The sequence below is a fragment of the Balaenoptera musculus genome, chromosome 2, assembly GCF_009873245.2.
Source record: "Balaenoptera musculus isolate JJ_BM4_2016_0621 chromosome 2, mBalMus1.pri.v3, whole genome shotgun sequence".
Taxonomy (NCBI): Eukaryota; Metazoa; Chordata; class Mammalia; order Artiodactyla; family Balaenopteridae; genus Balaenoptera; species Balaenoptera musculus.
In genome coordinates, this window is record NC_045786.1 from 64,298,172 (window position 1) to 64,314,121 (window position 15,950).

At 57.9% G+C, this 15,950-nt stretch overlaps 1 protein-coding gene across 8 annotated transcripts in view; it reads left to right on the top strand.

Annotated features, from left to right (window-relative positions):
- Positions 1-14,689, top strand: part of TLE3 (TLE family member 3, transcriptional corepressor) — a 47,096-nt gene extending 32,407 nt beyond the window's left edge. For 2 of the 8 annotated variants that reach the window (XM_036841895.1, XM_036841898.1), the window contains exons 9-20: positions 2,452-2,571; positions 3,496-3,546; positions 4,197-4,349; positions 4,753-4,894; positions 5,451-5,650; positions 6,492-6,568; positions 7,359-7,608; positions 8,000-8,247; positions 9,107-9,254; positions 10,077-10,227; positions 11,337-11,413; positions 12,493-14,689. In XM_036841895.1, coding sequence (XP_036697790.1) covers positions 2,452-2,571; positions 3,496-3,546; positions 4,197-4,349; positions 4,753-4,894; positions 5,451-5,650; positions 6,492-6,568; positions 7,359-7,608; positions 8,000-8,247; positions 9,107-9,254; positions 10,077-10,227; positions 11,337-11,413; positions 12,493-12,600 — 1,725 coding nt within the window. In that variant the 3' untranslated portion in view covers positions 12,601-14,689. The remainder of the gene's footprint in view (positions 1-2,451; positions 2,572-3,495; positions 3,547-4,196; positions 4,350-4,752; positions 4,895-5,450; positions 5,651-6,491; positions 6,569-7,358; positions 7,609-7,999; positions 8,248-9,106; positions 9,255-10,076; positions 10,228-11,336; positions 11,414-12,492) is intronic. The other 6 variants (XM_036841896.1, XM_036841900.1, XM_036841897.1 and 3 more) reach the window with 4 other exon arrangements.
- The last annotated feature ends 1,261 nt before the right edge of the window (positions 14,690-15,950 follow it).

A 15,950-nucleotide genomic window follows, 5' to 3' on the forward strand; every position in this document is an offset into this window, starting at 1 on the left:
AGACGCCCTGCTCAGAACAGGACCCAGGATCCCGAAGCTTACCTGCTGAACGGGGACCTGCCGCAGAGCACGTTCTCATGCTCATCCTCGTCGCTCTTGGCTCTGGCCTTGTGCCCCCGTCTGTGAACGCTTTCTGCTAAAAGGAACCCATGGGGAACCCCTAAGAGCTGGGCTCTTCGCTCCGCAGTGCTCGCCGACATCCAGACTCAGGGCAGAGGGGCCATCCTTGGGCCACTGGAGAATTCCGTGGAATCGGGACACCGTCCTGGGCCGGGAGGGGGTGTGGGGCGTCCCGGGGAGAGGCAGTAGGGGCTCACATGTGTGCACGCGGCCATGGTGTTGGAGGGAGTGTAGACAAACGTAATCAGCCCTTTGGAAACCAGGTTGTCAACAGATGAGGCCCCGGCAGGAAAGACAGGGCCGTGTCGGAGTGGAATGGGCTGGAAGCTGTCCCAGAGGGGTTAGTCTGGAGTCCAATTAGAGGTAGCTTCATTCATATTTCCTTGCCTAGCCGAAGCAATAAAAAATACTTAGTTTTTTGGCCGCCTGCCAGCCAGAGGCGGGCTGGATCGATGCCGCTAAACGCCTGACAGGACTCTCCTCCGGTAGCAGCGAGGGTTTTCAGCCTGACTGCAGGAGAAGAAAGAGCCCGCTGTTCTCTGAGCCGTGGCCCTGGTCGCGGGGAGAAACGCGAGCAGCCGCGCGGCCCCCTTTCCTCCCCGCCTGCCCCACCCGAGAGCAGAGGGGCTGGGAGCGCCGCTGCTTAGCACGGGGCGGCCACCGTCAGAGGAACTGAAATGAAATGACGGCGATTTTTCTGCCGGCACTCGCCGCGGCTAATTGAATCACGGCTGTGCGTGTATCGCCGCCGCGCCTGCCCGGCTGCGGGGAAGGTTGAGCTGCGCTTCCATTATAACCTCCGTATTTTCTTCAAGGCTTGATAACTCTGCCATTTTAATTTGCTTCAGGCAGAAGCTTGGCAGGGAAGGGCTGCCCAGAAACCGGCTTAGGGGAGGAAATAAAGTTCTGCGGCTGGTTCCCGCACCACTCGCACCCGCCCCCCACCCAGAACGCCGTCCCTGGCCTCTGGGGAAGTGGGGAGACTTTCCACCTGCCTCTTGACGCCCTTCTCCTCTGAGCAGACGTCCCTCTGGGTCCCCACGTGGCCTCGTCACACACCCCTGGGGATGGGGATGGGGATGAAGTGGACTTGGCCTTCCCTCCAGCTGGATTGTGAGATCCTGGAGGGCAGGGACTGCGTCTTGTTCTTTCCTCCACACCTGGCATCCAGCCCCAGGCCTGATCCAGGGCAGGTGCCCTGAAGAGGGTGCTGAGCGAAGCGGGGACGGTGTCGCGTGGTCTCTTAGGAAGGGGCAAACCTCGGCAGCCCCCTAGAGGGGGTTGTGATATTTTTCTCTTGGCACAGAGGTTTGCTGGCAGGTACCCCTGCCCGTAGCTCCTCCCTCCCTGCTCCCAGTGGCCACGTGATGCCTGCCGTTCCTGGTTACCCATCACACCACCAGCCAGGGTCCTCCTCTGTGGGCAGCTCTCCCCTTCCAGGACCGCTCCGTCCCCGGGCCCGCTGTCGGGTGCTTCTCCTGCCTCGCCTGTTGGCCCACCTTCCCTCTTCCCAGGCCCGAAATTCCAAACTCTTCTCGTCCTCACTTGCTTTGTAGTTGAAGGGAGAACTCGTTAAGTCTCTTCCAGGCCTAAAAAACTTGGGTTTCCTTCATGTTGCCTGCTGCTGGGGGACCTTGGGCACGTTGTCCATTGTCTTGGGGCCCCTCCTTTCCCGTCATTACAAAGCGGGGGGGAGTCTCCCTGTCCTATACCTTTTCTTGTCTTAAGAGGGGAAAGGCTTCATGACATTGCATTTTCTGTTTCTTTATAACCCTGGCGTTTCTCTAAAGTTGTAGGAGGCCATGCTGTAGTTGTAGGGTGTTCGCACAAAATGCCCCATTGCCCTCCTACACTTAGGAGGCCTGTTGGCACCCCGGTGATCCCCGTCCCCATCAGTCTCCGCGCTCCTGTCGGGTTCAGCTGATGAAGTATTGCGCTTGGCCCCAGTTTGTCGGCTCAGATCCATCTTTCGAGACCCAGAGCAGATTCAGCTTCTCCATTCTTTGAGCAAATATGTGTGACAGGCACAGATGGGCGGTGGAGGACACAGGCGTGACCCCCGCCCTCATGAGGCATACGGTCTCATAGGCCAGAGGCAAATGGCCCGTGCTGGGTTAATTATCTAACAGCAGCTACAGAAGAGAATTGACGTGCTCCCGGGGTCGCTCCCAGGGGAACCGAGTCTGGGGAGTTGGGAAGGCGTCCCTGGGGAACCTCCGATGGAGCTGAGACCTGCAGGACACACATGACACCTCAGCTGACCTTCTGAGTCACTTAGCTATGTCAATATGTGCATGAAATGTTCATACTAACTCTCCTTCTTGCTTGCAGAATAACTCGGTGTCGCCCTCGGAAAGCCTACGGGCCAGTGAGAAGCACCGGGGCTCCGCGGACTACAGCATGGAAGCCAAGAAGCGGAAAGCGGAGGAGAAGGACAGTTTGAGCCGATACGTACGTCTGAGAGCGCGGCGGGTTCCGCCGGGGTTTGGATTGGGTGGGCTGGGCTGGGGGAGACCCCACGGGGCCTGAGTCATGGGAGCGTCAGGAAGAGGTGGGAGCAGGAGACGCTGCCCCACTGAAGAGGGCAGGTGGCCCGGGCAGGGGAAGCGTCCACAGACCGATGTCCTGTGAGCCTGCGGACCACGGCCAGGAGGCAGTGGACAGGGAAGTCATCCCGGCCTTCGTGGGGCCTGGGGAGAGCTAGGGGCACCTCCCCCGATGGGCCAACAACCCACTGCTGCCATCACGGCCCCCTCAGAAACTCCGGTCTGCTCTGGGGGCCGTCCCTGGCATCCCCACACTTCGACCCTACAGGTGGTCACGGTGTCTGCTCTGTGCCAGGCCGAGCAGGGTTGAGAGCTGGGGCAGAGGGCAGGGGGCGATGCGGTGTGGGACCCGGTGCCCTTGGGCCCGGCCCTCCGTGTTCAGCCACTTGGCTGTTCTGGGGCTTTGGACACGTTGCACAGCCAAAGCCTCAGCTGCGTTTCTGGGAGACGAGGCTAATCACCCCTCCCACACAGTGATGGGAATGATGGAACGAGACCAGCGCACTCACTTGCAAATGGTGGTGGATGTCAGGCCAGCTGGAGAGAGGTGTCTGGCTCCAGAGTGTCACGTTAAAGCAGGCTTAGAAATATTATAACTGGGCAGGTGTTGGTGAGGCTGCCTGTGGGCGTGGGAGCAGAGTGACCCTGGGGCTGGGGTCTGGGCTAGCAAACAGCAAGGAGAAGAGGTCAGCTTTGGTGGGGCTGAGTGGGGAGAGTGTGGACTTCGGGGTTTGGCCGGGGTTCAGATCCTGGCTGGTGGAAGCAGGGGCGTGGTTTGGGCTCAGTCTGGGGTGGGCGTGGCCTCTCACTGGCTTCCCTCTCCGTGCAGGACAGTGACGGGGACAAGAGTGACGATCTGGTGGTGGACGTTTCCAATGAGGTAAGGGCCGGCCCAGGTCGCAGGACGGCTGTCCCTGTGCGGGGTGGTTGGCGATTGCTCCTGTCCTGGGTGGGAGCTGTCGTGTCTCGGCTGTTGCACCGTTACCAGCAGCCCCAGCTGGGTGACGAGGCCTTTGGGGTTGGGGCATCCAGCTGGTCAGGAGGAGGAGGGCAGGGCTTGGCTGCCTGGTGGCTGGGCATTTGTGCGTGCTGCTGGGTTCCTAGGATGGGTCTCCAGAGAGAGGCCCCTGAAGATCCCAGGGGAGGGCTGGCTCCCAGTCCCCATGGTCCTCCAGGTCAGCTCTGTTCTCCCCACCACCCCTGGGATCTTGGGGTTGTGAGCCCCCTGGGGGTCAGCCTTAGCAAGGGAGGGGGAGCTGGAAAGGATCTACCCAGGGCCGAGGCCCAGCTGCCCAGCTTGGAGTCCTGAACTTGTCTTTGATCTTGGACAGCTCACCTCCACCCACCCAGGCCTCAGTCTCCCCATCTGTGGGATGAAGGGGTCAGACTAGGTCATTAAAAACTCGTTGTCCCCACTTGGGACCAGGCTCTTTTCCCATGCCCTGTGCCCACTCCCTTCCCGTCCCCAGAGCAGAGAAGACTCCAGGCTCGTCACTGCTCAGCACATCCCCACATCGCTTGTGTTTTTAGGACCCAGCGACGCCCCGGGTCAGCCCCGCACACTCCCCTCCTGAAAACGGGCTGGACAAGGCCCGTGGCCTGAAGAAGGACGCCCCCACCAGCCCCGCCTCAGTGGCATCCTCCAGCAGCACGCCCTCCTCCAAGACCAAAGACCTTGGTCATGTATGTGGGGTCTGCCCCTGGCGCCACAGAGGCTAGGAGAGGGTGGGGAACGTGGGGGCAGAGGGAAAAGGGTCTGGATCTGGAGTGGTGCTAAGCGGAAGGCAGAGGGCTGGAGGTAGAAAGCACACGGATTGGGGCTTGGCCTGGGTTCAAATCCTGGCTTTACCACTTACAGGCTGAGCCCTGTGCTTATTATTAGTTAACGTTTCTAAGCCTTGGTTGCTGCATCTATTAAATGGGCACAATTACCACAGTCCCTGCCAAACAAGATTGGGCAAGAATTGAGGAGCTGTGGGGCAGAAGATTCAGAGCTGGGTCCAGCACTGGGCTTCATGTGGTGCCCAGCTCTTGGGAGAAAGGAATCTTCATGGCTTCCCTTGGTCTCTGCATCTGCCCTTTTCAGAATGACAAATCCTCCACCCCTGGGCTCAAGTCCAACACACCAACCCCAAGGAACGATGCCCCAACTCCGGGCACCAGCACGACCCCGGGACTCCGGTCGATGCCGGGCAAACCTCCAGGCATGGACCCGATAGGTATAATGGGTAGGCACGATGGGGCTGGGCTGACCATGTTTGAGGGGAGGGGGTCTGCCCCAGGCCAGGGCTGGAGCCTCACAGATGGGGGCCAGGGAGGGGGGTCAGAGTCAGGGCTCTCCCAGGGCCCGTCTCTGGGGGACTTGGTCAGGTTTGAGAAGGAGGTGAGTGCCTGGTGCTTCAACACCGATGTCAGTGCTTACTGGAGCCACTGTGCACTAGGTGTGTGGAAGGAGCTTCAGACCGGTCAGGACACCAGTGATCTGTCTGCCTCTGCTGTTCTGTGAGGCTCTGAACAACCCCCTCCTCTGGGCCTCCGAGTCCTGCTCTGTAAAAAGTGGTGGGCACATCTCTCAGCTCGAACCTTCTTAGGCTGTGAAGATGGGGTTCTCTGGTCGGTGGGTTCAGTCCAGGAGGACTGCCTGGAGTAGGCAGCTTTAGAACACAGGAAGGATTGCTGCTGGGCGGGGAGGCAGCCTGGTGGCCTGAGCTTTGCCCTTGATGGAGGCATGGGGGGCCCACTCCCCTTGGTGGCCTCTCCCGGCTGACGCCTGCCTCCTTGCAGCCTCGGCCCTGCGCACGCCCATCTCCATCACCAGCTCCTACGCTGCGCCCTTTGCCATGATGAGCCACCATGAGATGAACGGCTCCCTCACCAGCCCCAGCGCCTACGCCGGCCTCCACAACATCCCACCCCAGATGAGCGCGGCTGCCGCCGCCGCTGCCGCCGCCTATGGCCGATCGCCAATGGTGAGCTTTGGAGCTGTACGTAGACCTTTTGGCTCCTTTTTTGGGGGGACTGGATAAGGAGCGGGGGAGCTGGAGGGGGTGAGGGTGGCCCTTCCTGCACACCAAAGGGGACCTTCCGGGCCCAGCGACCAGGCAGCTGCCTTCGGGGCAGAGCGTTTATTAGGAATAAGAGTGGAACACACTTGGGGGTCAGCAGACTTGGGTCCCACCCCGCCGGCCCGTCAGTCGCCATGTGACCTCACACAATACAGCCTCCCTGGGCTGCCCCTTTCCATCTGGGAAGCGGGGCTGACACCTCTCTTTCTGGGCTGTGTGGGGGTGGGAATCCCACGGTGAGTCGGGCGATTTCCACGAGGCAGGGGCTTGGCAAATGGGGCAGCCCGTTATACCAAGATTTGTCTGCCGTTTATTGAGAGCAGTTCAGACTGGAGAGGGAGGTCCTCTTCCAGGAGACGGTTTTTCTCTTGATCTCCTGAACCCAGGTTGGCCTCCTCTCCACATGACAAGCCTTCTGGGACACCAGGGGAGGGAACAAAGTGAGGAGGGGCCTGCTCGGCCTTGCAGAGCAGGGAGAGTGAGCTGGGGGTGGGAGTGGAAGATAACCGGTTCAGAGTTCGGGGTCTGGACCATCATCCTGTTCCTGCCATTGTCCTGGACAAGGCACTTGGCCCTCCTGGGCCCGTGCGCTCTCTGGAACAAGGGGCTGTGCTCTGCCCAGCTGTCTCGGGTTCTGAAGAGGCAGCGCCGTGCGGGTGGGACAGGAGGTGGTGGAGGAGGAAGCCGGTGGGGGGGATGTATAGTGGGGGGACGTATGGCGGCACCCCTCACTAATGGCTGGCCTTGCCTTGCCTTGCAGGTTGGGTTTGACCCTCACCCCCCGATGCGGGCCACGGGCCTGCCCTCCAGCCTCGCCTCCATTCCTGGTGGAAAACCGTAAGCTTTGGCTATTTTCTGCTTCTTGGGGAGGGCAGGGGAGAGCACGCCACCCACCCACCCATCCCCTGCCCCGGTGGACCTCCCCTGAGGAAAGGTGTCTGCCCCTCTTGGGGTACCCATAGGCCAGGTTGCAACCCCAGCAAAGCTGCCTGGCCACACTCCTGAACGGCCCCCAGGCTCCCTCTGAAAGGGGAACGAGACAGGGCTGGGGTTGAGGATGTGGTCCCTGGGCTCTGAGAGGGAAGGAACACTTCGGACACTGCGGTCTCCCAACCAAATGCCGTGGAGCTGCCCTGGCCTTGGGGGCTCCCGTGGGTTCTGCCCACAGCTGGCACCTAAAACAGCAGGCCGACCACGCTGGCTCACCCCTGGCTCTCATGTGCACCCTGTTGATTCATTTGGAGGGTCGCAAACAGGTTTTCCTCCCTAATGCCACTGGCTCCTAGAGGAGGGGTGGCGTTCAAGCTGGGTCCTTTCTGGAGTCAGCGTGTTCGAGATTCTGTAGATGGTGGGGAAGGGTGTTCCACGGCCAGTTGGGGGTCAGCAACCTGGTTTGGAGCAAGGATCTGTAAGCGGGGGCAGAAGCAAAGGTTGGACTCTGCAGCAGTTTCCGGCCCAGTGCAGCCAGGCCAAGGAGGTTGGGGTTACCAGGTGCCCTGAGATGTGGGGAGAGGGGACACCTGGAGGCAGGGAGGCCAGGCAGGGGCGGGTGCCGGTCAAACTGGGCAGGAGTTGTGCAAACTGTTAGAGGATTGGAGATGGCAGAAGTGTGGTTCTCCCCTCCCAGAGCCTACTCTTTCCACGTGAGTGCTGACGGGCAGATGCAGCCCGTGCCCTTCCCCCACGATGCCCTGGCAGGCCCCGGCATCCCCAGGCACGCCCGGCAGATCAACACACTCAGCCACGGGGAGGTGGTGTGTGCGGTGACCATCAGCAACCCCACGCGGCACGTCTACACAGGTGGCAAGGGCTGCGTGAAGATCTGGGACATCAGCCAGCCGGGCAGCAAGAGCCCCATCTCCCAGCTGGACTGCCTGGTGAGCACCCCAGGGCTGCGGGCGTCCCTTCCACCCGGCCTAGGAGAGCGGGGCAGCCTGGGTCAGGGGGAGAGCCCCATCCCCCCCGGCCAGGTGCAGCCCTGTATTGGCTGGGCGACTTTGGGCAAGCTGGCAAACCTCCCTGAGCCCCACTTTCATCGTCTGTAAGGGGAGATGATGCTGACCTCCAGGGGTTTGTGAAGAAGGGAGTGAAAGTTTGAAAGGGGGGTGAATGAGGAGTGGGGTGAGTGAGGAGCGGGGTCGCACTGGCAGCTGCCTTCAGTAAGGGCAGGAAGTGAGCAGAAGTGGCCAGGGTGCTCAGTGCTGTGGACCCTCCTGGTCCCCAGGCGGGGAGGTGGGTGGTGCTGAAGACTGCCCCTTCCCCCTCCAGAACAGGGACAACTACATCCGCTCCTGCAAGCTGCTCCCCGACGGGCGCACGCTGATCGTGGGCGGCGAGGCCAGCACGCTCACCATCTGGGACCTGGCCTCACCCACGCCCCGCATCAAGGCCGAGCTGACGTCCTCGGCTCCGGCCTGCTACGCCCTGGCCATCAGCCCCGACGCCAAAGTCTGCTTCTCCTGCTGTAGCGACGGGAACATTGCCGTGTGGGACCTGCACAACCAGACGCTGGTCAGGTTAGGCACGGGAGGGAGCGGGGGTCCTCGTCCTCGGGAAGGCCTCACTGGCCGTGCCTGGTATCTTTGCTGCGACTGGCCTGTCCGAGGTGCTGTGGGCCGGCCGGAACAGCGCGGGCGAGGGCACCCAGGTGAGAAAACAGCTTGTGCCAGATGCCCGGCATAGGTAGAGGATGGAGGGCTCCTTGGCCCAGGAGCTCGCACAAGGCTCTGGGGAGAAGGGGAGCTGGAGCAGGCCTGGGAGTGTGGGACTCGGATGAGTGGAGACACACAGACAGGGCAGGAGAAGGAGAGGCGTTGAGACCAGAGTAGAGGAGCAGTACCTCTTGGTGGTTAAGTGTGGGGCCTCGGGAGCAAAGCTGCAGGGTTTCAGTCTTGCCGCCGTGTGACCTTGTGCAAGTCACTTAACCTCCGTGCCTCGGTTTCTCCTGCATGCAACGGGCAGAGTGAAGCCCCTTCCTTAGAGTCGAACCCCAGCGCCGGGCCCAGCATCGGCCCTCAGTGCAGTGTGGCCATCTGCGTTAGTCATAGCACCATGCAGCTGGTTTATGGCCTCAGCCACGTGGTTCATGCGGGGTGACGAGGATGGATCAAGAATGCAGATTGAGGAGGCATGGGGTGTCGGGCTAAGGGGGGTTCCCCTGTTACGTACCTGCTTCCCCAGAACTGCCCCTGCCCAAGACCCTTGAGCAGAGTAGGAGAGGGGCCCAGGCCTGGCTCTGCTGCAAGCTCCCCGGAGGACGATGGACCTCAGTTTCCTGTTCTGCTCGGGCGGAGCTGGCCTGCCCCCTGGGATGGCTGTCTGCTTGGCATCGGTTCTTCCCCGGAGCTCACCGCCATCCCTGCCTGGCCTTCCTAGGCAGTTCCAGGGCCACACGGATGGGGCCAGCTGCATAGACATCTCCCACGACGGCACCAAGCTGTGGACCGGAGGCCTGGACAACACCGTGCGCTCCTGGGACCTGCGGGAGGGCCGGCAGCTGCAGCAGCATGACTTCACCTCCCAGGTGTGCCCCCGAGACCCCCCCCTTCCCTCCATTGGAGCAGCGTGGGGCCTTCCCTCCCCAGGTCCCAGTGGCTGGGTCAGGGGACAAAGGGACCCTCACACCTGGTCGTTACAAATGGACCTGAGACCAACCTGAGCCATCTGGGAAGGCTTCCTGGAGGAAGTGGCAATGAAACAGAGTCGACAAGGCTTTGGAGTTGGACACACTTGACCCAACGGCTTGGATTTGATTCCCAGCTCCTCTACCGTTGAGCACTTTGGCCTTGGTTTTCTCACATGGGATGGGAATAGTCATAGCTACCTCACGGGTCTCGTGTGAGCGCCTGAAATGGTCCCTCTAAAAGCCTTAGCTGTAAGCCTGGCTCATAGAAAGCATTCTATAAGTGCCAGGTATTAACTATTTTTTTGTTGTTATTTTATTACTCATTTTAATATTTTAATCTTGCTATTCAATACGTTAGTGTTTTATTTACTCATATTTTTCTTAAGGAAAGGCAGAAGTCACTGAGGCAGAGAGAATAACTGTGAAAGTGAAATATCTGTGCCACCTCTGAGTTTGCTCTGCCACTTTCTAGAGTCAGCAACCTCTCTGGGCCTCAACTTCCTCACCTATCAAATGGGGATGAAACATGAGATCCCATTCCCCTGGGTTATCGGGCTAGGGGTGGGGGGTGGGCTTGGCTTTGCAAATGGCAGGTGAGGAGGTGCTGGGGGAAGGAGTGGTGGGACGCTGAGTCTTCAGGGTCCCAGAGCAGGGCCTTCGAGGAACCCCCACCCCTGTGGCTCTGGAGGATGCTGATCTCTTTATGCCCCTCCCCCACAGATCTTCTCGCTGGGTTACTGCCCCACCGGGGAGTGGCTGGCTGTGGGCATGGAGAGCAGCAACGTGGAGGTGCTGCACCACACCAAGCCCGACAAGTACCAGCTGCACCTGCACGAGAGCTGTGTGCTGTCCCTCAAATTCGCCTACTGCGGTGAGCCTGGGGGAGTGGGAGCCCCGGGAGGCCTGGCCTGCCCTCCGTGCATAGATGCGGCCCAAAGCTTAGAGAAGGGCCAGAACCCCAAAGTGAGCACGGTCCCAGAACCAGGCCCCCTGACCCTGACCAGTACCCCCCATCTGGCATCCCCCTCTGCATCCTCGGATGCAGATACTGCACAGGGTACCAAGCACTTGTGAGACCAGGCCAGAGCCAGACCTTGCTGGCTTGGGGCAGAGGAACAGTACTCACAGCCCTGCCAGCAGTGCTTCCAGGTGGTTCAGACCCCAGGCTTTGGTGGCCATAGCCCTGGATTGGAATATCTGCCGGCCCACTTTTTTTTTATATATATAAATTTATTTCTTTTTTTTAAATTTAGTTATTTCCTTTTGGCTGCGTTGGGTCTTCGTTGCCGCGCGCAGGCTTTCTCTAGTTGCAGCGAGTGGGGGCTACTTTTTGTTGCAGTGGGCGGGCTTCTCATTGCGGTGGCTTCTCTTGTTGCGGAGCACGGGCTCTAGGCGCGCGGGCTTCAGTAGTTGTGGCACGCGGACTCAGTAGTTGTGGCTGTGCAGCTCTGATGCGTCCCGTCCTCTCTAAACCCCGACGGGTCTTTCTGTGGACCAGGAATTGCAGGCGCCCCACGTGGCTTTGGGAGCTCTGGGATATTAACGCAGGCAGAGCCCTGGCAGCGCACCTGCAGAGATCCGCCGCCTTCAGCTGGGTCTCCAGCCACTCAGAGCTTTGTCATTCCTAGTACTTCCTGCCGTCTCCAGTAGTAGAATCGAGATGGATCAGTCGACCTTAGAGGCTTTAAAAAGAATCTTTTGGGCAGTGTAATCCCTGTGATTAACTGCAGATCCTCCCTTTCTTTCTCCGTCCCAGCCTGCCCTCCCCTCCCCTTGATTGCGCAGAAAGGCATTCTCTGGGTGTCGATGTTTGTGTTACTGTGTCTCAGTTACAAGATGCCTCTCACAAGTGAAGAGTTGGCCCAGCACTGGTTAGCGGTTCACACTGTGTTTCCATGGCAGCCGGCCATGCATGGGGCGGGTCTCACTTTAGAGGGCAGCAGCCCACAGCCTGATGTTTCCTTTGCCTCCCGCCTGCAGGCAAGTGGTTTGTGAGCACCGGGAAGGATAACCTTCTCAACGCCTGGAGGACACCGTATGGAGCCAGCATATTCCAGGTACCACCCGCCATGCGAGCACCCCGCCTGATTCTGCCCAGAGTCACGGCCTGTCCGCGGCGATGGGGGCAGGGGTGGGGGAGGTAAAGCAGAACTTGCCCCGGGCCTCTTCCAGCCCCTACCTGCCAGGGGTCCAGGATGGGTTCTCCAGAGGCAAGGGCTTGGACTTGGGCACATCAGTGGGCCGCACACTCTGCTGCTAATGGCATCTGACCCCTCAGGGTGAGGGCTTTTAAGCAGGGGCTCTTGTAGGATTTCTAGAGCAAGGAGAAGTGAAAACATGCTCTTGGCTTTGGCCTGCACGCTGAGCCCTCGCAGGAGGTGTGCTGGGCATTTGAGCAAACTGGGCAGCGTTTTTTCTGAGCAGTGTTGTCTGATATTCAAGTAAGTTCGTATTTCATCTCAACACTTCAAAGTAGGGAGAGAGGTGGGGCAGGAGAAGGATCCAGAAGGAAATGGGAGAGAAGGAAGAGGCTTTCTGTGAGTTTTCAAGACCTGGGGCCTGATGCTGCGCCCTCTCACTTGGTCACTCACACGCTCCCACACACACAGACACGCACACATACAGAGACATGCCACACACACACACACACACACAGAGTCACACTTTTGCTCTCAGAGCCAACAAGCCACTTTCTGGATTCAGGCTAGAAGTCTGGCATCTAGTGTGTCATACATGTAACTTTCAAGTCTCCAGTTACACTGGAGAAAACTCAGGTGCAAATCCTTTTTCTTAGCTCACCAGGCTGAGAGTCTGGCCTGTTGACACCTGCTCCCAGCTCAGAAAAGCTTCTTCCTGTTTGTAAACTCAGGATCAAAGCTCACGCTCAAGTGTTCTGTTTTGCTTCTCAGAGCTGACTGTAAAGATCACGTTGGGCCCTGTTAACGAGCTTTTCCTTGTGGGGCAGCAGGTGGAAGGGGCCCCTCTAACGGGAAGGGCTGTGTTTGAAGGCCTTGCAGTGTGGGCTCCAGGGCGGGCAGAGGGCGGTTGAATTCGGAGAGCACTGAAAGGGCGTCCAGTACCCACAAAGTGAATTTCTATCCTTTCTCTCGCCGCCCTCTTTCCTCTCCTCCTCCAGTCTAAGGAATCCTCGTCTGTCTTGAGTTGTGACATTTCGGCGGATGACAAATATATTGTAACAGGCTCTGGTGACAAGAAGGCCACGGTTTATGAGGTCATCTACTAAACAAGGACTGTAACAGGGCTGTCAAACTCTGGGAGAAACAGACACAGCTGTGCCAGGGAGACCCCGGCGAGGGGCTCCGTGCACGTGGAGGATGGGCGGCGAGCGGGCCAGCACTGTGCTCCCGCGGCTGAGAAGGTGCCCCCGTCACAGTCGGGACTCCCAGGCGTGGATTGATGGGACTCATGGACTCTGATGGATTTCTCCTCTCCTCCTCCCCTTAACGATCCTGGCAGATGCTACACATAGATTGATTCGGAGGCTCGTGGCTCCGGCTCCCCACAGACACCCTCATGAATCTTTCCTTCCCCTTTTGTTTTTGATGTGTTCCCCTGCCCTGGCTCGGGGACACTGGAGCGTGGACCACATGTTTGTGCCAGGGGAGGGGGGGTTTCACGTCCCTGACTGTGCAGCGCACAAGGTTTGTGAAAAGTGTAAATAACAGACTCCTATCTCGGACTGGTCAGCGGGGGGAGGAGGCCCCTTCCCACCGGCAGCGCCAGCCGTGTATTTCGCCTGCTGTATTTGTAATCCACTTGTGGTGGTGGCTTTTTTCTTTTTTTTTTTTTTTTTAAAAAAAAAAAACAACAGAAGTTCCCATCTGGGAAGGGGAGGCAGGGAGCGGGGTGCAGAATGGAGAGGGAGTAGGATGGGCAGAAAACTCCTGGGGTGGAGGAGAGGCACTGCGGCTGGCAGCCAGGTTGGCTATCAGGTACCCCCCTGGACAAGTGTATCTCCATGTGGACCTGGGAATCGTTTGAGACGTGTCAGGACCAAGCTCCAGACAGACTGACGGACTGACAGAGCTTGAGATGGGTGCCAGCCCGGGCTGACTGCAGCAGCAATGGTGGGTTTTTCTGTAGTCTCCTGAGCTCCATGCTCCCCTTTCAGGTGTCTGACCCCCTGTCTCTCTCTCTCTCTCTCCCTCTCCCTCTCTCCTCTCTCTCTCTCTCTCTCTCCTCTCTCTCTCTCCCTCCCCCTCTCTCCCTCCCCCTCCCTCCACCTCCTCCCTCCCACCCCGACCTCGACCGACCTCCGTCTCTCTTTGGTGCACACTTGGTTATCATGATGAGAAATGGAAGCTCGAAGCCACTCTGTCTCCAGCCCTTCTTAATCTTCGGACACAACCTAAAAAGGACACAAAGTTAAAGGAAAGCATAGCAACTCAGCTCAGGGAGCTACCAGAGGAAAAATAGTAACTGATGTGGGTGCTTTTTTTTTTTTTTTTTTTTTTTAAATTTGAATAAAAGGAATTAGAAGTGATGTCCTTTCATAAAATGCCTTCTCTCCCCTTTCCTGCCTCTGACCTGCTCCTCTCTCCTTAGAGGGAAAGTGTGTATTTAACCTGCAGAGCTGTGAGTCTGAGGTTTATCTCCCCGCTGCCTGGGGAGAGGGGACTTGGGGTTGGGCTGGGGGCAAATGGGGCTGACTTCTTGTAGCTTCCCGTCTCTCTTAGGAGCCCAGACAGCTTACAGGTAGAATATCGTCTCCTGCAGGTGCCACTTTTTGGTACCAAAATGTTCTGAGGTATTAGGATTTTGGTGGGTTTTTGGTCTTTTGGGTTTTTTTTTTTCCTTTTGGTCTTATTTTTTCTTCTTCTAAGGAAAAGCTAAAGGCCGTCGTGAGTCCTGGTGGTGGGCTCTCCATGGATGTAGCATATGGAAGATAATTTTTATACTGCATTTTTATGGATTATTTTATAATGCGTGATTCTGTCTGGTGAGAAGGAGGGAGGGGCTCTGGTGAACCACCCCCCCTACCCCACTCTTGTTCCTGGGTGAGCCCCTCCCCCGACCTGGCATGGCTGCAGAGACGGGCAAGGCGCCCTTCCCTTTCTAAGACTGGGGAGGCGTATCCAGAGTCTGTCTCTCTCTCTCTCTCCCCCCACCTCTTTCTCTCCCCCCCATCCCCCGCCTCCCTCTCTCCCTCCTCTCTCTCTGGGTCTCAGATGCTCAGCTGCCACCTCTTGTTAAGGCTCTCCCCACAAGGGAGGGCGAGGGTGGAAGACAAGTTGATTCCTGAAGAAAAGAGAAAATGAAAAGTCATTGTAATGAGCTGTTTTTATATTTTTAAAAGTTACTATTTAAAGGTTGGTTTGATTGTTGCGTTTTAATTGCCTCCCCCCCTCCCCACCCCACTCCCCCCAAGAAGAGAGCGGGGCGCTGTCACCCCCATGTCCTGGGTCCTGGGCAGCTTCCTTTGTCATCCATAAACGTGAGCTCTTCTCTTTTCAAAGCACTGCCATGCTGCCCCCGGCCCTAAAAAGTGATTGCGCAGGACAGTTAAGGGGAGTGCTTAACTTCCCCTGAGGGGAAGCCCACAGGTAACACCAAAGTCCTAATACAGCTGTCACTGCAAAACTTTTTGGGGAAAAAAATGAAGTGTGATGAACTTCCAGTGAAATTGCAAAGTGTCTGTGACGTCACTTCAGGACCCTGAAAACCTCCACCGTCTTTTTTAAGCTTAAATTCAGATGTTGTGGGCTGATCCCGCTCTCTAGCTCACTAAGGGTGCGTTTCTGAAGGAGGAGGGATTTATTTACAGAAGGGGCAGGATAGGAAATGTAGGGCAGTGCCCTCAGGGAGGCAGGGCTGGCCTGGGATGGTTCCCAGGCTCCTGGCTGTCATGCAGCCTTGGGCAAAATCTCTCTAGAACTAGGGACTAACACGGTTTCCAACTCCTTATTTTGTCAGTCATTGTAAATCAGCACAAACAATTGCCTACTGTTATTTCATACAAGAAAGGGAGTTGAACATTTGAAAAAAAGAGTGACGATCAGGATAAAGCAGTCTATTCTAAGCCTAGAAAGGACAGCTGGACTGCACACACAGGTCATTTATCTGGAGCCGGTTGTCCTCTCAGGCTTACAGCAGAGAAGCTTCCAGCAGGTAGCAAGAATGCCCATCTGGGGCTACAGTTTGGCTGACAGCTCTGTCTTGTACTGATTGCACAAACGAGTAAAAGCATCACCCCTTTGAACCACAGTTTCCTTGTTTGTCCAGGTCTGATCGTCACAGCAGAGGGCCAGAGGGGCCAGATGGCAGGCCCTGGCCAGAAAGTTCTGTGTTTGCCCAGTGGGTTGCCCATCGGTGCCGAGATAGGGTTGGAGTTGAGGCTTGCATGCCCCAGCAGGTAGAAAAGCGTCTCTCATAATGCTCACCTCCAGTCTTGTGCTGCTGGGAGTGAAGGCCAATATCAGGTCCATTTCTGAGAAGGGGAAGCGACCTACCTCCGAAAGGCTGTCCTACCAAGATTTCCTGGGCACGGTCGAGGATGGAGAGATGACCAAGTTTCCGGCCGAGTGCTAGAAGCTCACAGTCGAGGGTGGGGAGAGACATTTGACCTGTGAAAGT